Source organism: Phoenix dactylifera, chromosome 3 (genome assembly GCF_051530095.1).
Source record: "Phoenix dactylifera cultivar Ajwa chromosome 3, Ajwa_hap1_PhDact_Kaust_v1.1, whole genome shotgun sequence".
NCBI classification, from domain to species: Eukaryota; Viridiplantae; Streptophyta; class Magnoliopsida; order Arecales; family Arecaceae; genus Phoenix; species Phoenix dactylifera.
In genome coordinates, this window is record NC_143192.1 from 34,722,163 (window position 1) to 34,739,238 (window position 17,076).

Consider the following 17,076-nt stretch of genomic DNA (forward strand, 5'->3'; position numbering starts at 1 on the left):
CTAAACAATGCTTAAGAAAATGAATACCCAAAGTACCTTGAAACCATTTGATACAAGGGTATCTTGCGCCATGCCAGACAGATTGTGTTGATTTTGATCCCTGATGTTCAATGGCATTTATTCCAAGAGATCATCATATTGGCCAAGTTTGAATCAGAACTTAACAGTGTTAAAGTGTCGTAGCTTAAGATGAGATACTATTTATTTTTGTTTGTTGAAAGATTTAAGTCCTGAACCTGGTGCTCATGCCGGTCGGGTTTACGGTCGGTATAGTAGTAGGATGCTCATGTACACACAACAAATTGTGCCATCTCAGTACAATACTTGACCTTAATTTTTTTCTTTTTTTTCATTCGTTTGATGCCTGTTAATGTTCTTTAGGCTTTCTTTTTTTATTTAGGGTTAAATGAGGTTTTTGAGCCCCAATTATTTTTCTACTTTTTAATAATTATTTTACCCTAAAATTAGTAATTATATGAAAACAAGATATAAAGGAAAAGAAACGCAGTGTTGGAGATTCATGCCCGACTTGTAACATATCAAAATATAATACTATTTTTTTAAAAGGGCATGATCTTCTCTCTCTCTTTTTTGAATTTCAGCCATTTTAATGGCAAAAGAAAAGATGAGATGGGCGATGAAATTACCTAAAACATACAAGATTTGGGGTTGGAGTGCTATGTAACTCCTAAAGATCTTAAAAATAGATCGACATACTCTAACCTATGCTCCACTTCAACTCTAGCTACATCACCAGTGTGATGCTTAGTAGTCTTTTTACATTGGAAATAAATATCTTTGGTTTTTATAGGCAACAACATTTATAGCCCAATTATCAACCATTAGCACCTAGGAAGTTTATTAAGCAAGATGATAGACATTTATATTCTAGCTTTGAGAATCCTTGTCTAGTTTGCTTGATTTATAAGAGCTTGATGAAAAGAAAATACAGTTATTCTAAAGAAATCAATATTCAATATATAGCACAGATACATAATTTGAAGTTTTCAAAAGGCCGGGCTCAAATATTTGTTGATAAGGGCCAATATATCTGGATGATAGACGTGTAGGAACAAAAACTGAGTTCTTAAACTCCACATCAAGACAAACATTTACTTTTAGTATCTTAAGTTGCTTGGAACATGCCTCAAGCTTTCCAAGATAACATAGTTAAAATCCTTGGAGGATAGGGCACCTGTGATGAGCTTTGCCAATAAGTCATCCTTCATACTAAAATGAAATATCTTGACCAAGGTACGCCATATTGGCCCGAACCAGACGGTACAGAGCATAGCATACCATACTTGTTCGGTATCGGTACCTAATATGGGTGGCGTCCCGACAGTCGGTAAACCAAAAAAGTTTCATATCATACCATACCGACACTATACTAGTGTGGCACTGGCATGGGGTCCGGTACCGAGACGGTGAACCTTGATCTTGACTCTAGGGAACACAGAACCAGGTATTTTGAGAGACCAATTAACAAATTTAAGCATCACGATATGCAATGACAGGTGATCAATATGCAATGTGCCACACTTTTATCTTCATGTAATTCCACTGCAACCACTCAAAAACTTTGCGTTATATCATCTGTTGGCGCACAACATATCATAATATTTACACTAATGGAGATAGAATTTATTTGTCTGGCATATTATTGAGATGACACACATTATTAACAAAGTTCTTGAAGCGTTATGCATCCTCATCAGATGTGCCATACATACGAGATCAAAGTAAGGATTTCTATCTTCATGGTCCTTCAATAACTTTATTAACACCATGCTTCATCCAAATAACGTGACCAACATACATAAGTTCTATCTCCATTTGTATAGAGATTATCATGTATTAGGCGTTGATAGGTGGATGCCATTTGTAATACAATGTAGAATCGACTAGTTGTGCTAATTGTGGAATTGTATGAAGCAAGGTTCGCAATCTCGATATTGGGTAATGTATTAGTACCTTATCAGTTTGATACGGTACGGTGCAGTATGCACCCTATACCGAAATAGTCTTCTAACTATTTTTCTTATTTTTTATCTTAGTACACCTCGATACAGGTCAATACGCTTTGGTATGGGCCGGTACGCACCTCGATTTGCCTTAATATGGGGCGATACATCTCAATACAGGGTGGTATAGGGCTTGTACCAACTCGAAGTTGAATTTTGTACCACCTCCTGGTACCGTATGGTACGCTCCGTACCGGGCGGTATGGGGTGGTACAGCAGATCATAGTATGAAGATAAGTTGTTGCTTTTTTTTTTGTGATTGTTTGTCACTGTAGGTATTGATGCTTGAATCTGTTAATTAGTCTCTTAGAATGCTTGGTTTGTTATATTTCCCCATAACTAAGATATTGCACATTGTTCTCTCTAATATGAAGGACGCTTTGTTGATAAAAAAGCTCATACTTGATGCCCTCTTCTCTAAGAATTTTACTTGAAAATTTATTAGTTTGAAAAGCTTAAGATCTATTCCACTCAACTTAAGATACTAAACTTAGATGTTTATCATGATATGGACTTTATTGTTTTAGTTTTTGCTCCTATATTACTAAGACTCAACTTTAATCCTTGCAACATTTTCTTCGAAAGGATTAAAGCTTCCGACCGCATTGATCCGTCTTGGCCATCTCAAATTAGATCAGTGAGATTCTAGGTCCTAGGATAGGTCTAGAACCTTGGAACATCAAAAATTGGGCTATCTTGGTTGGTACCAGAGGGGATGAACAAGGATGATGACCAGGTAGGTCGATAATAGTTGTTTTGACACTTGGGACGACTTGGTGTTTTGATAATTCACCAATATGCCATTTTTTTTATTTTTATTTTGTTCATTGTTTTTATGGTTGTATAGAGACAATTGAGGGTTTGTTTATGTCAAATTTAGAAGCAGAGGATGTTTTTGAGGATTTAGGGTTTGGAGTTTGGCCTTAGTGGCTAAAGGCCCAAGGAGAGGCTTTGAGCTAGTACATCCTCAAAATACAAGATAGAACATAAGAAGAGAAAGAGAGGAAGGAGAGAGAGCTCAGTCATGTGGCACCTTTATCAAATTGATGCCAATACTAATATAACACCATAAACCCAATTCTAGGCTCAAAATCTTCTCTAATCCTAAATTATGAAAAACCAACCTTAAAAACCTTTCAACAATCATTTAAAACAACAAAAAATACAAGCAACAAAACAAAAAAAAGGCCATTATGCCCCTATCCCTAAAATGAATGAGACGTTTATCTTTGTCGACGTGCAAATATTGGTAATGGATGCAAGCATATTGGAAGTGGATGAACATGTCTTATGGGTCAGTGCACACTAGAAATGTTCTAATAAGTAGTTAGGAGGGCAGCGCTATAATGGTTTAGTAAACGTTTGAAACAAACTAAGGCGTGAAAAAGTGGTCTTTTTTTGCAAATTTCATAATCGAGTTGTTCTGCAAAATTCCCATGACCAATACTTAATAGACGATATCACTTGGTTTATCTTATTCTAATTGGTTTATCTTATTCTAATATTAATGACATGCATTCTTCTTTATTAATTTGCAACATTCTAAATTATAGATAATGATCATCTTTAGATGGTATTAAAAGCTACAAGGTGGTAAAATTTGCCTTTCGATGAAAAGTAAATAAAAGAGAGATGTACCACTTCCAATATCAATTATTAAAGGTTGAGATGGATCAGTAAAAGCAATGTTCCAATCAAGATCATGGGGATAAGCCTGCAAGAAGACAGCACAAAATATAAAGGAATGTAATGCTCTCTTAAAAAAATATTGTAAAGTTCACTTTCCATCTATGCCATATGTTGAATAATTTCGGTGGAAGGTTTAGTATGGATATCACTATGAACATAAATTCTTAACTTAATTCCTAGACAAACTTACACAACTAGTAGTGTCTATAATTGATACAAAAAATATATGGAATATATACACATAGTACGGACAATGAGGAATAAATGCTAAAAAAATCATCAAATGGTAAAAATAGTGCCATAATTCAAATATGTGAACAGGGTGTTAAGTTGCTTGTGGATTACATCCAACAACAGGACAATCGATACTCAAATTTGTAAGTTCTTTTTTCAAGACAGAAATTAAAGGCTGATATATATTTTAAGACTGACTCGAGAGAGTTATCAATCATGAGTTGGTGAAGCAAATTAGGTTCAAGTATAAAATATTGGGATGATGATCCTTAACAAAAGAAGAAATATGAATTGCATGGCTACGTCTTAATACAGGAATCTTGATGCATTAAGGAAAATCAATCGTCGCAATTAGTATTTGTCATGAAGTTGCACAATGTTAAGAAGTATAATCTAGAAAATATCTAAGGTTCTCCCTTGATAGCTTGTTTGCAAACAAGGACTTTTAAAGAAAAGGTGTGCACATCAATGTACTTTAATATGTCATAGAAAGCATGTTATGCACTTCAAAACCAACGCTACTCGTTTTGGCAGCTAAAATAAACCTGATGAAGCCACTACTAGTTAAAAAAGGTTAAGCAGTTCTTCGGGTTCCTCAGGATGTCCAATACAAGAACAGTTAAAATTCATGGCCATCAAGCTTAAGCACTAGACATCATTATTTTCAAAACATAAACAATATCATAGCCACAACTACACCTATGACCATAAGGTCCATAACCATCAACTCTTGTCTCAGCTATTTGAGATTATGTTGCAAATGTACCAAATATGAAGTCAAACAGGAAGAAGCAGATGAATGGGAAATTCTTTGGGAAACAAAAGGACATTCTTTTTTGTGTGTGTGGTCTCTTCTAGTTAGAAACTTAACAGAAGGAAAAGAGATACATTAATGTCAGTTATTAATCATTACATTAATTTCCAATTTTGACTCAATTTTAACTAAAAAATAGAACTTAGGTACTGATTACAAACAAAATGGTGGATGTACCAGTAACTTTATGTCATGCATCAGTGCACTTGTAGGATCCATGATGAAGGCAAGGCTTCTAAATTTCTAATAGTTCCTTCAACAAACTAACACAAATCAAGTAGTCTAGTAGATAATGACAAGGAAGCCTAAAAATTTTTGTTCCATGCTGATTAAAAATTCTATAAGTCCATCATCAATCAACAAAGGTAACTCTGGTCAAGTAATGTAAAAGAACACCACTCACCATATGAATGTAGAATTGAAATATATCATTAGATGAACTGTAGAACCTGCCTTGAATTAGATGGAGATAGTAACAGAACAGGAGCCACTCGAGCAAGTCTGAATCAGTATGCACTCACCATAAATGGATGTAATAGATAAATGTGTGCAAGGAATACAAACCAATCTTTTGCCATTAGTTCATACTTCGTACATATAATTAACAATGGGACTGTGCCTGCTTCACAGATACAGTGTGTTAAGAAAGGCACTTTTTACAACTCTAACTTGGTGTAAATTTGATCTAGCCTTGTTCAGTTTTAATGGCTACATGATATAGATCTGCACCAACTTTTGGCCCAGTTCTGATATATGAACAGATTTGATTAATGTAATAGCAATCACCTTAAAACTGATCAGTGATCTGCTGTTTAGAGAATGACAACAGTAGAAACTGATTCAGAACTAGATTTGTATAGGAGAACAGCATTTAGTCTGCTGATGTTAATATATCTGGAGAGTTATTTGCTCAGCAGTAGAAGAAACTAGAGAAGAGGAAAAAATTTAGAAGAGAGAAGAATAGAAAAAGAAAGAGGAGGAAAAAGAAGGCCCATGGCCAAAAATATTCTCAAGTGACATCACGTAAAATCCAAAAAATTACCACAAACAGCCGGCAGAAGCCCCTTACATTAAACTAAACCAGCTGCTAATCCTCCTACAATTAAGTCTGAGATTCAGAAATAGACCAAAATTAAACAGCTAATTAAATTTTTTCTTAATAGACTAGCTGGCTCACTATTAGGTTCACATTAGGACTCCCTAATTTAGGCATAAACTGAAACAGAAGAATGATTGCCCTGCTTGGCTCAGTTACTGTTCATGGTCCAGTAGAACAAATATGCTGCAGTATATTAATCCGCCCTCTCCTTAAAACTCGAAATTCATGACTAAGAAAAAACACCGAAAACAATACATATTGCATCAAAATCATTAATACATCATACCATTCAATTGACCTACACTATATATTTTCAAATCTTGTCATATTTTTTGATCTAGTTTATGCATATACTGCTTTTTATTATAGGCAAGGACTGTTGTGCCGGAACCAAGGCCTAGACCAGTTGCCTGGTGGCACGGGTCGGTATGGCCTTGTGACATTTCGTACCGGGCCCATACCAACCCAGTAGAGGGGATGGGGAAGAGGGAGAACCGGAGAGAGGAAAAGAGAGAGAAGGGGGGAGAGGGTGAGAGAGAGAGAGAGAGAGAGAGAGAAGGAGGGTGGAGGAGGCCAGCGAGCCGTGTGGAGGAGGCGGAGGAGGGGCTCCGCCTTTGGTTCCCCTGTTTTGTTTAAAACAGGGTCCCAAAAGGGGCTCCGATTTCATTTAAAAATTGCAAAAAAAAAAAGAGCCCCCTCCAGGACCCTGTTTCAAATGAAACAGGAAAACCGGAGGTAGAACCCCTCCTTCGCCTCCTCCGCACGGCTCGCCGGCCCTCCGCTGGCCGGCCTCCACCTCTCTCTCTCTTTGTTCCTCTCCCTCTCCCTCTCCCTCTCCCTCCCTCCCCCGCTCTCTCTCTCTCTCTTCCTCTCTTACCTTCTCCCTCTCCCTTCCGTCGCCGGTTTCTCGTTTTGGTTGCCGGAACCGTTCCAGTCCACCGCCGATAGGGCTAGGTTTGGGACGGTTCCACCGACCAAGATTATAGGTAAACAGACCAATATGCGGTGATATCTATTTTATATATTTTTAAGCATAGAACACAAAGCTTTTTTAGAAATCTTTCATTTCTAAAATTTATATTCCCTGATAATAGTTTTGATATGTTGGTTTGTAGTTTTAAGTAGTATACTTGTGAAAAATATGTGTTTCGATTGATGATTACCAGAAACTATTAGCAAAGTTGCAGTGCAAGTGTTTAAAAATGTGAAATATACTTAAATTGTTCATTTTCATTTGCTCTGTTTTACACCTATGGTGAACATGATAAAAATATAACCTACTAGGAACTGACTAACAAGAGAAAATATTTAATTATCTGAAAATTGGTTTCTGCCATATGCACTCATATGTACATTCAAAAAAGAAAGTTGCAGTGGAAAATCTAACATCCTATATAGTAATTGTAATCTCCTGCAGTTATATTCAGTAAGGCAGATGATGGAAGAGGCAATTTATTCTGATTATCCAGTTAATGAGGTCACTTTAATTAATTTGGATTTCTTTGGGCGAGCATACAATCTGTTCTCTCTGGAGGTCATTTGAATTTTGGAGCATGTGCCAAGAATGATCTACTTATGTCCCCATTATTATCTAAGCAAAATGATTTTCTCCCAGGCTCCCAGACAATTTAAGTAACCGAAATGGTCCAGCTGACTATATCCAAAAAAAAAGAATAAAATGAGTACCAGCAGAGTGCAAAAAGGGTGGGTTTATCAATAGAAACCAAGAAATTAATGACAGGATCAGTGACGTATAGGCCAAATGATGTGCAGGGAAATTACATCCTTCCAAAATCCAAACAAATAGCACAGCACACTGTAGGTGGAGAGTGTCACTGATTTCTGTTGGAAGATGGGTGGAGATCAAGAATGGCTGAAAAGCAAAAAACACAACAGTTACAATCTAAGGACAATAGTCGAATAGTATTTGGTCAATATTTGGGTATCTAAGCAAAATTGGACCGACAAAGCTGAAAATTTAATAAAGCCAATACAAATAAAGGTACAAAGAATTGGGTGGAGAATGAGAAGTGGGTACTTTGCGGAACCGCTCAACAAAATCTTTATCATAAATCACAGTGAAAAGCTGATTCCATTTTACTAATAACCAGGTGGGTCATCACAGTAGATATAAGATGATAGGACAATCAGACTATGAAAAGCATTTTTCAATATACTGAGTCAGAGATTGCCCAAAGTGAACTTTACTCCGATCACTTCTCACTTAAGGGTAAAAAGTGCAAATTTAGATTGAAAGTGAACTTTGAAAGAATGCAGTGTTAAAATCGACTATTAGAATAAATCTTTACAACATGCATCTGAAGTTATTGTCTGAACTCTGAACAACGCAACCTCTAGAAAATGTACATATTACAATTTGTTAACCCAAACTATATGTAAAGACAAATTTTGATGGTTGATCTACATAATTCAAGTAATTCTTAAGAGCTTGAGGCACAATCATACAGAGTTCAGAACAGGCATACTCTATCCAATGCTGCAACACCCGGCAATATTCTTCCTTTGAGAAATTCCCAAACAATTGATGCATTATTAAACATTTTATATTGAGATACAGAACATGATGTTCCTGCAACTGCCTTGCAGGCTGCATTCCCAGCAACCGTCACATCACATCCGGTCATGCTTATTCTTTGAAGCATCAGAGCCAATTTAGATGCTCCCACTGTGTCTTTTACTGAATCAAATTTGATTGAACCAATCAATAGAATCTTCTGTAATACAAAAACAGAGACTATGAAAATGATATTGTTGAAAAATATAACAAATTTTAGATATAATATTAATATTAGAAGAGATAAAAAGCATCAATGGAAATGCAGGGGGAGATCTGTCAGCTCTAAGCATAAGAAACCTAATTAAGGGGCAGAATTATTCACACAAGTACAAAATAAAAGAAAAGAAACAATTTATGATAATGAAGAGTAGCAAATTAGATGTAAATCATAAAAATCTTCCATGACGATAAATGATAACAAACAAGCCGCATCCCGGCTATTTGAGATTAGCTTTATGAATCTATCTTTGCCTATTATCTCTCCCAAAGACTGTCTCTGCTGCTACAAGCTTTACCCAGTCCTTTTCACAAAGTCATCTAAATTTTGTTATAACTTTTCCTCCGATTCTTGACCATTCAACGCACAATAGAGCCTCTACCCTTGCCTACTCTTAGTCAGATCATTTATGCAAATGCTCCTATATTTTTTTTCCTCCACTTTTTAGTCCTTGACCAGCGCAACCCTTACGCTTCTTCTAGTATGCTCATTTCTCATCCTACCCTTCTGAGCTTTAGCAGTGATCCACCTTAACATTCTCATTTTTTTTCCATTTTCATTTGTGTGCCAAGATCTTCTTCATTACCCAACATGAACCAAAACATCATGAGCATTTTAAAAAATCTTTTGTTGTCATATACAAATGTATCAATGACATGACATCCTTGATTTACCTGCATACTTCACCATTTGGTGCTAACTCAGTAAGATATGTATTCATTTAACTCCTAGTTTTTTATTATTAGATCCAAAAAATAATCATAGAAGAAAGAATTGTTTCTTGTGCCTATATTAGTTAAGGTATGATTGTTACGCCCCAAACACAACACCTGGGTCGGCTACATGACACAACCGCATACTCCCTAGGGCAAAGCCCTAGAGAGTATGCAAGGCCTGAAAATTTATTACAACCTCAATATCATTGAACGATAACAATATCAATTCATAACAATTAACAAAACTGGTACAGTTACAAAATTTAATCATCCAACTAGTATCAGTGATGGTCTATCTACTCATCCTTTCACCCGTGATCCCAACTATAGCCAAGTACCAAGCAACTTGCAACTCTAAAAAAAAAGGAAAGAGGTGGTGTGAGCTTTACAACTCAATAAGAATTCCCACACATCCATACCAACACAATAATATAAGTATGAAAATAGCAAAAACTTGTCACACACATCATGAAATCACAAACCGACTATCAATAATACTCGAATAAACAGTATATATATGTACATCAAATATCGATAGAAATCTAGCTACTCAAGAGTGATATATTATATGATATCTCACATGGAATGCCGTACCGGTTCAGTTCTAGACCGGTACCGGAACCACTAAAAAACCGGTATTTCCCCATTTTTTAGCCGAACCGGCCGGTACGCACCCGTACCGGCCGGTACCGGCCGGTTCGCACCGGTACGATTTTTTTTTTTAAGAACCACAGCGCCTCACGCTGTGGTTTTTGAAATCACCGCGTACCGGCCGGTACGTACCGGACCGGACCGGACCGGTACCGTACCGGTCCGGACAGCCACCGGTACGCCGACCGGTACCGGTACGGCGGACCTTGATATCTCATAATTCTTCAATAGTGTTTTCAATGCTTTTCATTCCATTCCATTTTAAGTTGATCCAGGTCAATTATCTTTTCAACTTTAGGCCAAATCTCGGTCACGTTTCTTGCTCGTGACGGGGCCATCAATAGGTGTCACGTTTCCAGCCTATGACGAGGCAACTGATGGTATCACATTTCTAGCCTGCAACATAGCCTTCGATGGTATCACATTTTCAGCCTGCGACAGGTCTTTAATAGTACCACATTTTCAACCTATGATGGGGTAACCGATGATAACGAGATCAGCCTAAAGTCCTTATTCATTCAATCAAGTTCACATCCACACATCAATTTTCTTTTATTTTCGGCTTTAGACTAACCGTGGTCACGTTTTTCATCCATGATGGAGCAATCAATATAAAATAGTTAGTCCAAAATACCGCATCCATTAGTCCGATTATGCAAGTGTAAGTTATACTCATATATGTATCCATCATACTATCAATCACAAGCATACATGATTAAAATATTATTTAATACAGAAACCATCATAAAACTATTTTTGCTTCTTACTTATCTTGATCATTAGCATATCATACATATATATGTACAAAAATATTTATATTATGCAGGTCGGTGTACAAGAATTCTTACCTCTTTTCTGACAACCCAGACAAATTAATCACCTGCCTATACCACGATCTATGAACTAGGGTGCAAAGAACTCTACTCAACGTCCTCTTGCCCAGAAGATTATTCTCCTACAGAACCAAATCAACATCAAAAATTATCCAAGGTATCCAACAACCCAGAACCCTCTACTGGTCCACTAAAGGGTCCACCATCACATAATAACCTCAAACTACCACCAAATCCTTTTAACCAAAAATTTTTCTGAATCAACTAGAGAGAGAAAACACCAAGATAGAGAGAGAAGTCAACTCAAAAATTCGGGACCCCTCATACACTCGCATAACGCTAACCTAGAACCCTTCCTACGGCTGCATAACGTCAACCCGAGACTAATACCGGCTCAAAGCTCTAGGTCACACAACACTGACTAGAACCCCTCTAAGAGTCAGTCCAACTTCACAAAATACCTAGACCCGCCATCAGTCTACTAAAACATGTAGAAAGAGAATGAGTAAAGAGAGAAAAACAGGAAGAGAGAGAAAATAGAAAAAAAATAAAAATAGGAGAGACCTTTCTTGCGATCAATCTGGCGATTTGCCGGCCGGATTCAAGGGAGAGATGGTGGCCCAATGACCAAAAGAAAGAGGAGAGAAAGATCAACCACCACGACTCACCTTCGGTGAGCTCTTTCGGCCAGATCGACGGCGAAATCTCCAAGTATATCCCACAATAATGAACTCAAAAATCCTCTATTTAAGAGACCTCACCCCTCCTTCGAGCCTTGCTATAGGGACCTCACCCCTCCTTCGAGCCTCACCATTGATCACCTGAGTTTGCTGCCGATTTGAGAGAATTTTTGAGTTTATTACTGTGGGATATACTCGGAGATTTCACCATCGATCCGGCCAGAAGAGCTCACCGGAGGTGAGTCGTAGTGGTCGGTCTTTCTCTCCTCTTTCTTTTGGTTGTTGGGCCACCGTCTCTCCCTTGAATTTGGCCGGTGAATCGCTGGATTGATCGCGGCAAAGGTCTCCCCTATTTTTGTTCTTTTCTCTTGTTTGGTTGACCACCACTGGGCATGGCTCGCCGTCGTTGGCCTACCGTCGGACGCCACCAAGGGGCATGGCTCACCAACGACTGTTGCTGCCTAAGGCGGCCTTCCTCCATTCGAGAAAGAGAAAGAGAAAGAGAGAGCCTCACGATTCTCTCTTCCTCTATTATTTTCTCTCTCCTTTCTCTAGTTTCTCTCTCTTCATGTTTTTCTCTTATCACTCTTTCTCTCTACTCGTTCTCTCTCTACATGTTTTAGTGGACCAGTGGCGGGTCTAGGTATTTTGTGAAGTCGGGCTGACCCTTAGAGAAGTCCCGGTCAGTATTGTGTGACCTTGAGCTTCGAGTCGGTATTGATCTCGAGTCGGCGTTATGCAACCATAGAAAGATTTTTGGATCGGCATTATGCGACCGTATAAGGGTTCCTAATTTTCAGGTTGGCTTCTCTCTCTATCTTGGTATTTTCTCTCTTTAGTTGCTTCGAAAAAATTCTTGGTTAAAAGGATTCGGTGGTAGTTTAAGGTTACTACGTGATGGTGGACCCTTTAGTAGATCAGTAAAGGATTCTGGGATGTCGGATACCTCGAATGATTTTTGATATTGATTTGGTTCTATAGAAAACAATCTTCTGGGTAAGAAGACGTTGAGCAGGGTTCTGTGCACCCCGATTCATAGATCGTGGTATGGACAGGTAATTAATCTGCCTGGGTTGTCAGCAAAGAGGTAAGAATCCTTGTACACCGACCTGCATGATATAGATATTTTGTACATATATATGTATGATATGCTAATAATCAAGATAAGTAATAAGTAAGAATAGTTTATATGATGGTTTCTGTATTAAGTAATATTTTGATCATGCATGCTTGTGATGATAGTATGATGGATACATATATGAGTATAACTTATACTTGCATAATCAGACAATAGATGTGTTATGGACTAACCATATTATATTGATTGCCCCATCATGGGCGGAAAACATGACTATGATTAGTCTAAAGCTGGAAATAAAAAGAAATTGATGTGTGGATGTGAACTTGATTGAATGAAAAAGAACTTTGGGTTGATCTCGTTATCATCGGTTGCCCCGTCACAGGCTAGAAATGTGATACTATCAAAGAATCATCGCAGGCTGGAAATGTGATACTATCGAATGCCCCATCACCGGCTGAAAATGTTATAGTATCAGTTACCTTGTCACGGGCTGAAAATGTGACACCTATTGACAGCTCCGTCATGGGCAGAAAACGTGACCGGAATTTGGCCCAAAGTCAAAAAGATATTTGATCCGAATCAAGTTAAAATGGAATGGAATGAAAAGCATGAAAAATACTATTGAAGAATTATGAGATATCATATGATATATCACTCTTGAGTGGCGGAATTCCTATTGATATTTGATATACATATATATATTGTTTATTCGAGTATTATTGATAGTCGGTTTGTGATTTCATAATGTGTGTGACAATTTCTTGCTATTTTCAAACTCATATTATTGTGTTGGTATGGATGTGTGGAGATTCTTATTGGGTTGTAAAGCTCACACCACCTCTCCTCTTTTTTTTAGAGTTGCAGGTCGTTTGGTACTTGGCTATAGTTGGGATCACGGGTGAAAGAACGATTAGATAGACCATCACTGATACTGGTTGGATGATTAAATTTTGTAATTGTACCAATTTTGTTAATTGTTATGAATTGAGATCGTTATTGTTCAATGATATTGAGGTTGTAATAAATATTCAGGCCTTGCATATTCTCTAGGGCTTTGCCTAGGGAGTATGTGGCCGTGTCATATAGCCGATCCGAGTGTTGGGTTCGGGGTGTGACAATGACATTAACAAGTTTGTAAAAATGTTCTCAAATGGCTTGCTAAAATATGTTATTTTATTCAATCTCTTCCAATTCATGATACATTACCATGCCATACTTGCACTGGCATAGCCTGGCTCTAGCATCTGACACTTAAAATCTTAATTTTGACAAGTTAACTACTTTTCTTAGTCTTAGGCATGTTTTAGACTTGTACTTGACATATGAGATATGGTTTGGTATTTTATACCAATGTATATTAGCAGATACTAATCTAAGTTGGACTTTATCACAAAATATCACAGATATACTAATATAGGCCAGTGTGGTTTCAATCCCTTCAGATTTAAATTATTGATGCATGATCTGCACATTCCATAAACATATTGGAATTTTTACATGAGAAATCAATAGCTAAAATTATTTTATATAGTGGTTAAGGAAGAAGAGAATTAACAAGATTCTCTTTAAAATCAAAACTTCTTGTCTTGCATATGTATTCTTTAATCTTGTATATGATAGTTCAATTTATGAGTTAAATTCCTTGAGATGCATTTTATGCTTCATATGTTTAAATTATGTTTGTCAACAATCGCATTTATATTGTCTGACTTAAGATGCTAAACGGAAGTGGCAAAACTTTTGTTTTAGTGTGGAAGGATGTAGGGGGTTGGGAAGATCTAAGGTGACATGGATGGGAGTTGTCAGAATAGATGTAGAAAGGCATAAAATCACATCAAAGGTGGTCCTAAATAGGAATTCTTGGTGAATGAGAATCTATGAAGCTGAGCACAAATAGTTGAGATAAAAATGCATCTACTTTCCATGGAAATGCTATTACACAATAATTACTGGAAGAAAAAACTAAAAATCTGACTTTATACTCAGTTAATATAAAAATTATGAATTTTGGCAGATCAAACAGCTCGTCAGTAAAAAAACCAGAGCTCCTCTATCAAAGCTCTGGTTCCTACATTCCTGAGTCTCTAGTAGGGGCAAGAGAGAACATCTTGAGCAGGGTCTTAAGGAGGAGAAGAGTCATTATCAAGCCAAAAAGAGCAGGAACAGCTGAAGGCCAAACTAGGATAGGGATGTGGTAAACTTTCTTAAGCATCATGCCCACCAAATCAGACTGAAGAAACTATGCTTGGCGCCCTCCAACAAGCCAATAGTGAATGTCCATTCCCGCCTAAAGATCGCACCAGGAGCTTTAGGCTAGGCAGGTCAGGCTGTATGTGATTAGGTTTACTCTGTAGATAATCCTAAGAATGGAGAAAGGAGCAAAATTTAATCCAACACCTTGTGGAACACTCATACCTTGAACTTTATGAAGTGCAAAGGGAGGAACTATAACTAACCTTGATGGAACCAGTGAAAAAAAGCCTTTAAAAAATTAACTTCAACGAAAGATTTAACTTTAGATGATAACAAATGTTAAACAATAATTAACAAAAAATTACTAAAATCCACAAATAGATGAGGACAATGCTTCTTGGATTTGGCTATGGTAATCAAACCACTAGCATGATGAGCTTGCCATACCTTACATATTGAAAGCAAGGAAGAGAGTTCCTTCAATGATACTGGCCCAAGATCTATAGGTGTCCAACCTAAAAGACAAACACACATGACATATCAGGTACAGATATACAAGGCTGTGTATTCAAGATGCAGTCTGGTAAGATATAAAAAGCTATAACCATGCTAGCTCGAATGTTAAAAAGGAAGAAGAGACCATTTTTACCTCACAATTTAGATCCTATTTTTATTAGCATGAAATTTCGAAAAGTAATAAATTATGCTTCTAACATTTCCCATATCATGGATATGTTTTAGAACAAGGATCAGAGTACTAGCCATACTAACCAAGAATCTATATGCGGTACCCCTTGCGTGCCCTCAAATTGCATACCAACCTTCATACTAACTTGTAACCTCCCAAATCATGTCGTATCAACTGATAATGCCTGATACAACTTGTCTTTTCTTTTTTTCTTTTTTTTTTTTGGGGGGGGGGGGGGGGGGTGCACATTTGAAGTAGCCTCGTATCAGCTTGTGCCAACTTGATATTGCCCCACATCACATTATGTACTACACTCACCAATAAGAGATACAGGTCTGTAGCTTGAAATTTAAATCCTTGGTTTCAATATACTCATGCATTAGCTATACAATGTAAAACAACCTAAATACCTTCCTCATTTCCAAGTACTAGAAAAATATAATAGTATATTTTGTGTTTTTTGCTATCAAGGTATTCTTGTAATTTAACCAGGTATTAAATGCATCCAAGAAAGTCAATCATGAGAAAGTTATGATATATTTAATGCCCAGTGAAATTACATATCCTTGCATTTTTCAAGGGAAGGATATTTAAGATATATGATGATCTGTTGAATTCCTCTCTTTCACATGTATGGTTTCATATGTGGATATATTGGGATCTTCAATAGGTGCTTTCAAATAAACAGTTCTATTTTTGGGCCTAAGCTAGTTAATAACATGGAATTAGATGGGTTGGATGGAATATAGTTTGCAATTGGGAATACAAAATTATTATTGCCTTTACTGATATTTCCCCCTTTGAAATTAATAATCAATTAACAATGCTCCAAATGATCATTAACAATAGCAAATAATTCATTGCTTCTGAAGATTTTAACCAAGTTATCAATCAAGAGACCTGTTAATTTAATAAAAAAGATTAGCCAAAAGTCAAGAACCACTGGATGTATATTGATAATAATGATGGGAGGACCACCGACCACCAAACGTTTTCATGAAATTTTGAAAGAATAACCCGTGCCAAACACTTTGAGCGACACCTCCAAGATTTAAGTTAGGAACCTCTTTCATATGGAAGAGGGGCACACCTGTTGGTCTATAACCTAGCTTACAGGAATAACTATATTATCAAAACAATTAATGACCTTATCAACTGGAAAATTGAACAAACAACAAAGCAAACAGAGGATGGAAAAAAGACCAAGATTACAAATCATCTAATTTGTCTGTCACGTATCCTTCAAGAAAACTTTACTTTTATGGATCTGCCTGATTACTATCATAGGTCAACTGTTCTCAAAAATGCTTGCCTAATTTAAGATCACTTCCATATAGAGAAGGCCATAACATCAAATATTGTAAAGCAAAAGGCAATTAATGAAACAAAATAGAAAAATGAAAGTTAAACTTAAGCATGCACCAATCTAAATTGATTGAACAATAAGCAAAAATGTGATCTTAATTATAATGTATGTGGAACAGAAAAGAAACCAAAGAAAAATTAAAAGGACAAGCCTCAAAAAAAGTTAATTTGAACAAGAAGAGCACAAGAAGTGTGATTAACTAAGACCTGAGAA

General features: G+C 36.8%; 1 protein-coding gene across 18 annotated transcripts in view; it reads right to left on the reverse strand.

The window, feature by feature from the left end:
- Positions 1 to 17,076, reverse strand: part of LOC103721309 (uncharacterized) — a 39,459-nt gene that overhangs the window by 14,165 nt on the left and 8,218 nt on the right. For 15 of the 18 annotated variants that reach the window (XR_005510713.3, XR_005510712.3, XR_015976244.1 and 12 more), the window contains exons 7-9: positions 15,257 to 15,324; positions 8,347 to 8,595; positions 3,663 to 3,738 (exon numbers count right to left, since the gene is read on the reverse strand). Coding sequence is in view for 14 of the 18 variants with exons in the window: in XM_088718102.2 (XP_088574228.1) it covers positions 3,663 to 3,738; positions 8,347 to 8,595; positions 15,257 to 15,324 (393 nt within the window). In the remaining 4 variants the exon portion in view is untranslated. Of the gene's footprint in view, positions 1 to 36; positions 101 to 3,662; positions 3,739 to 8,346; positions 8,596 to 15,256; positions 15,325 to 17,076 lie in introns of all 18 variants that reach the window. The other 3 variants (XM_039123643.3, XM_088718104.2, XM_088718101.2) reach the window with 2 other exon arrangements.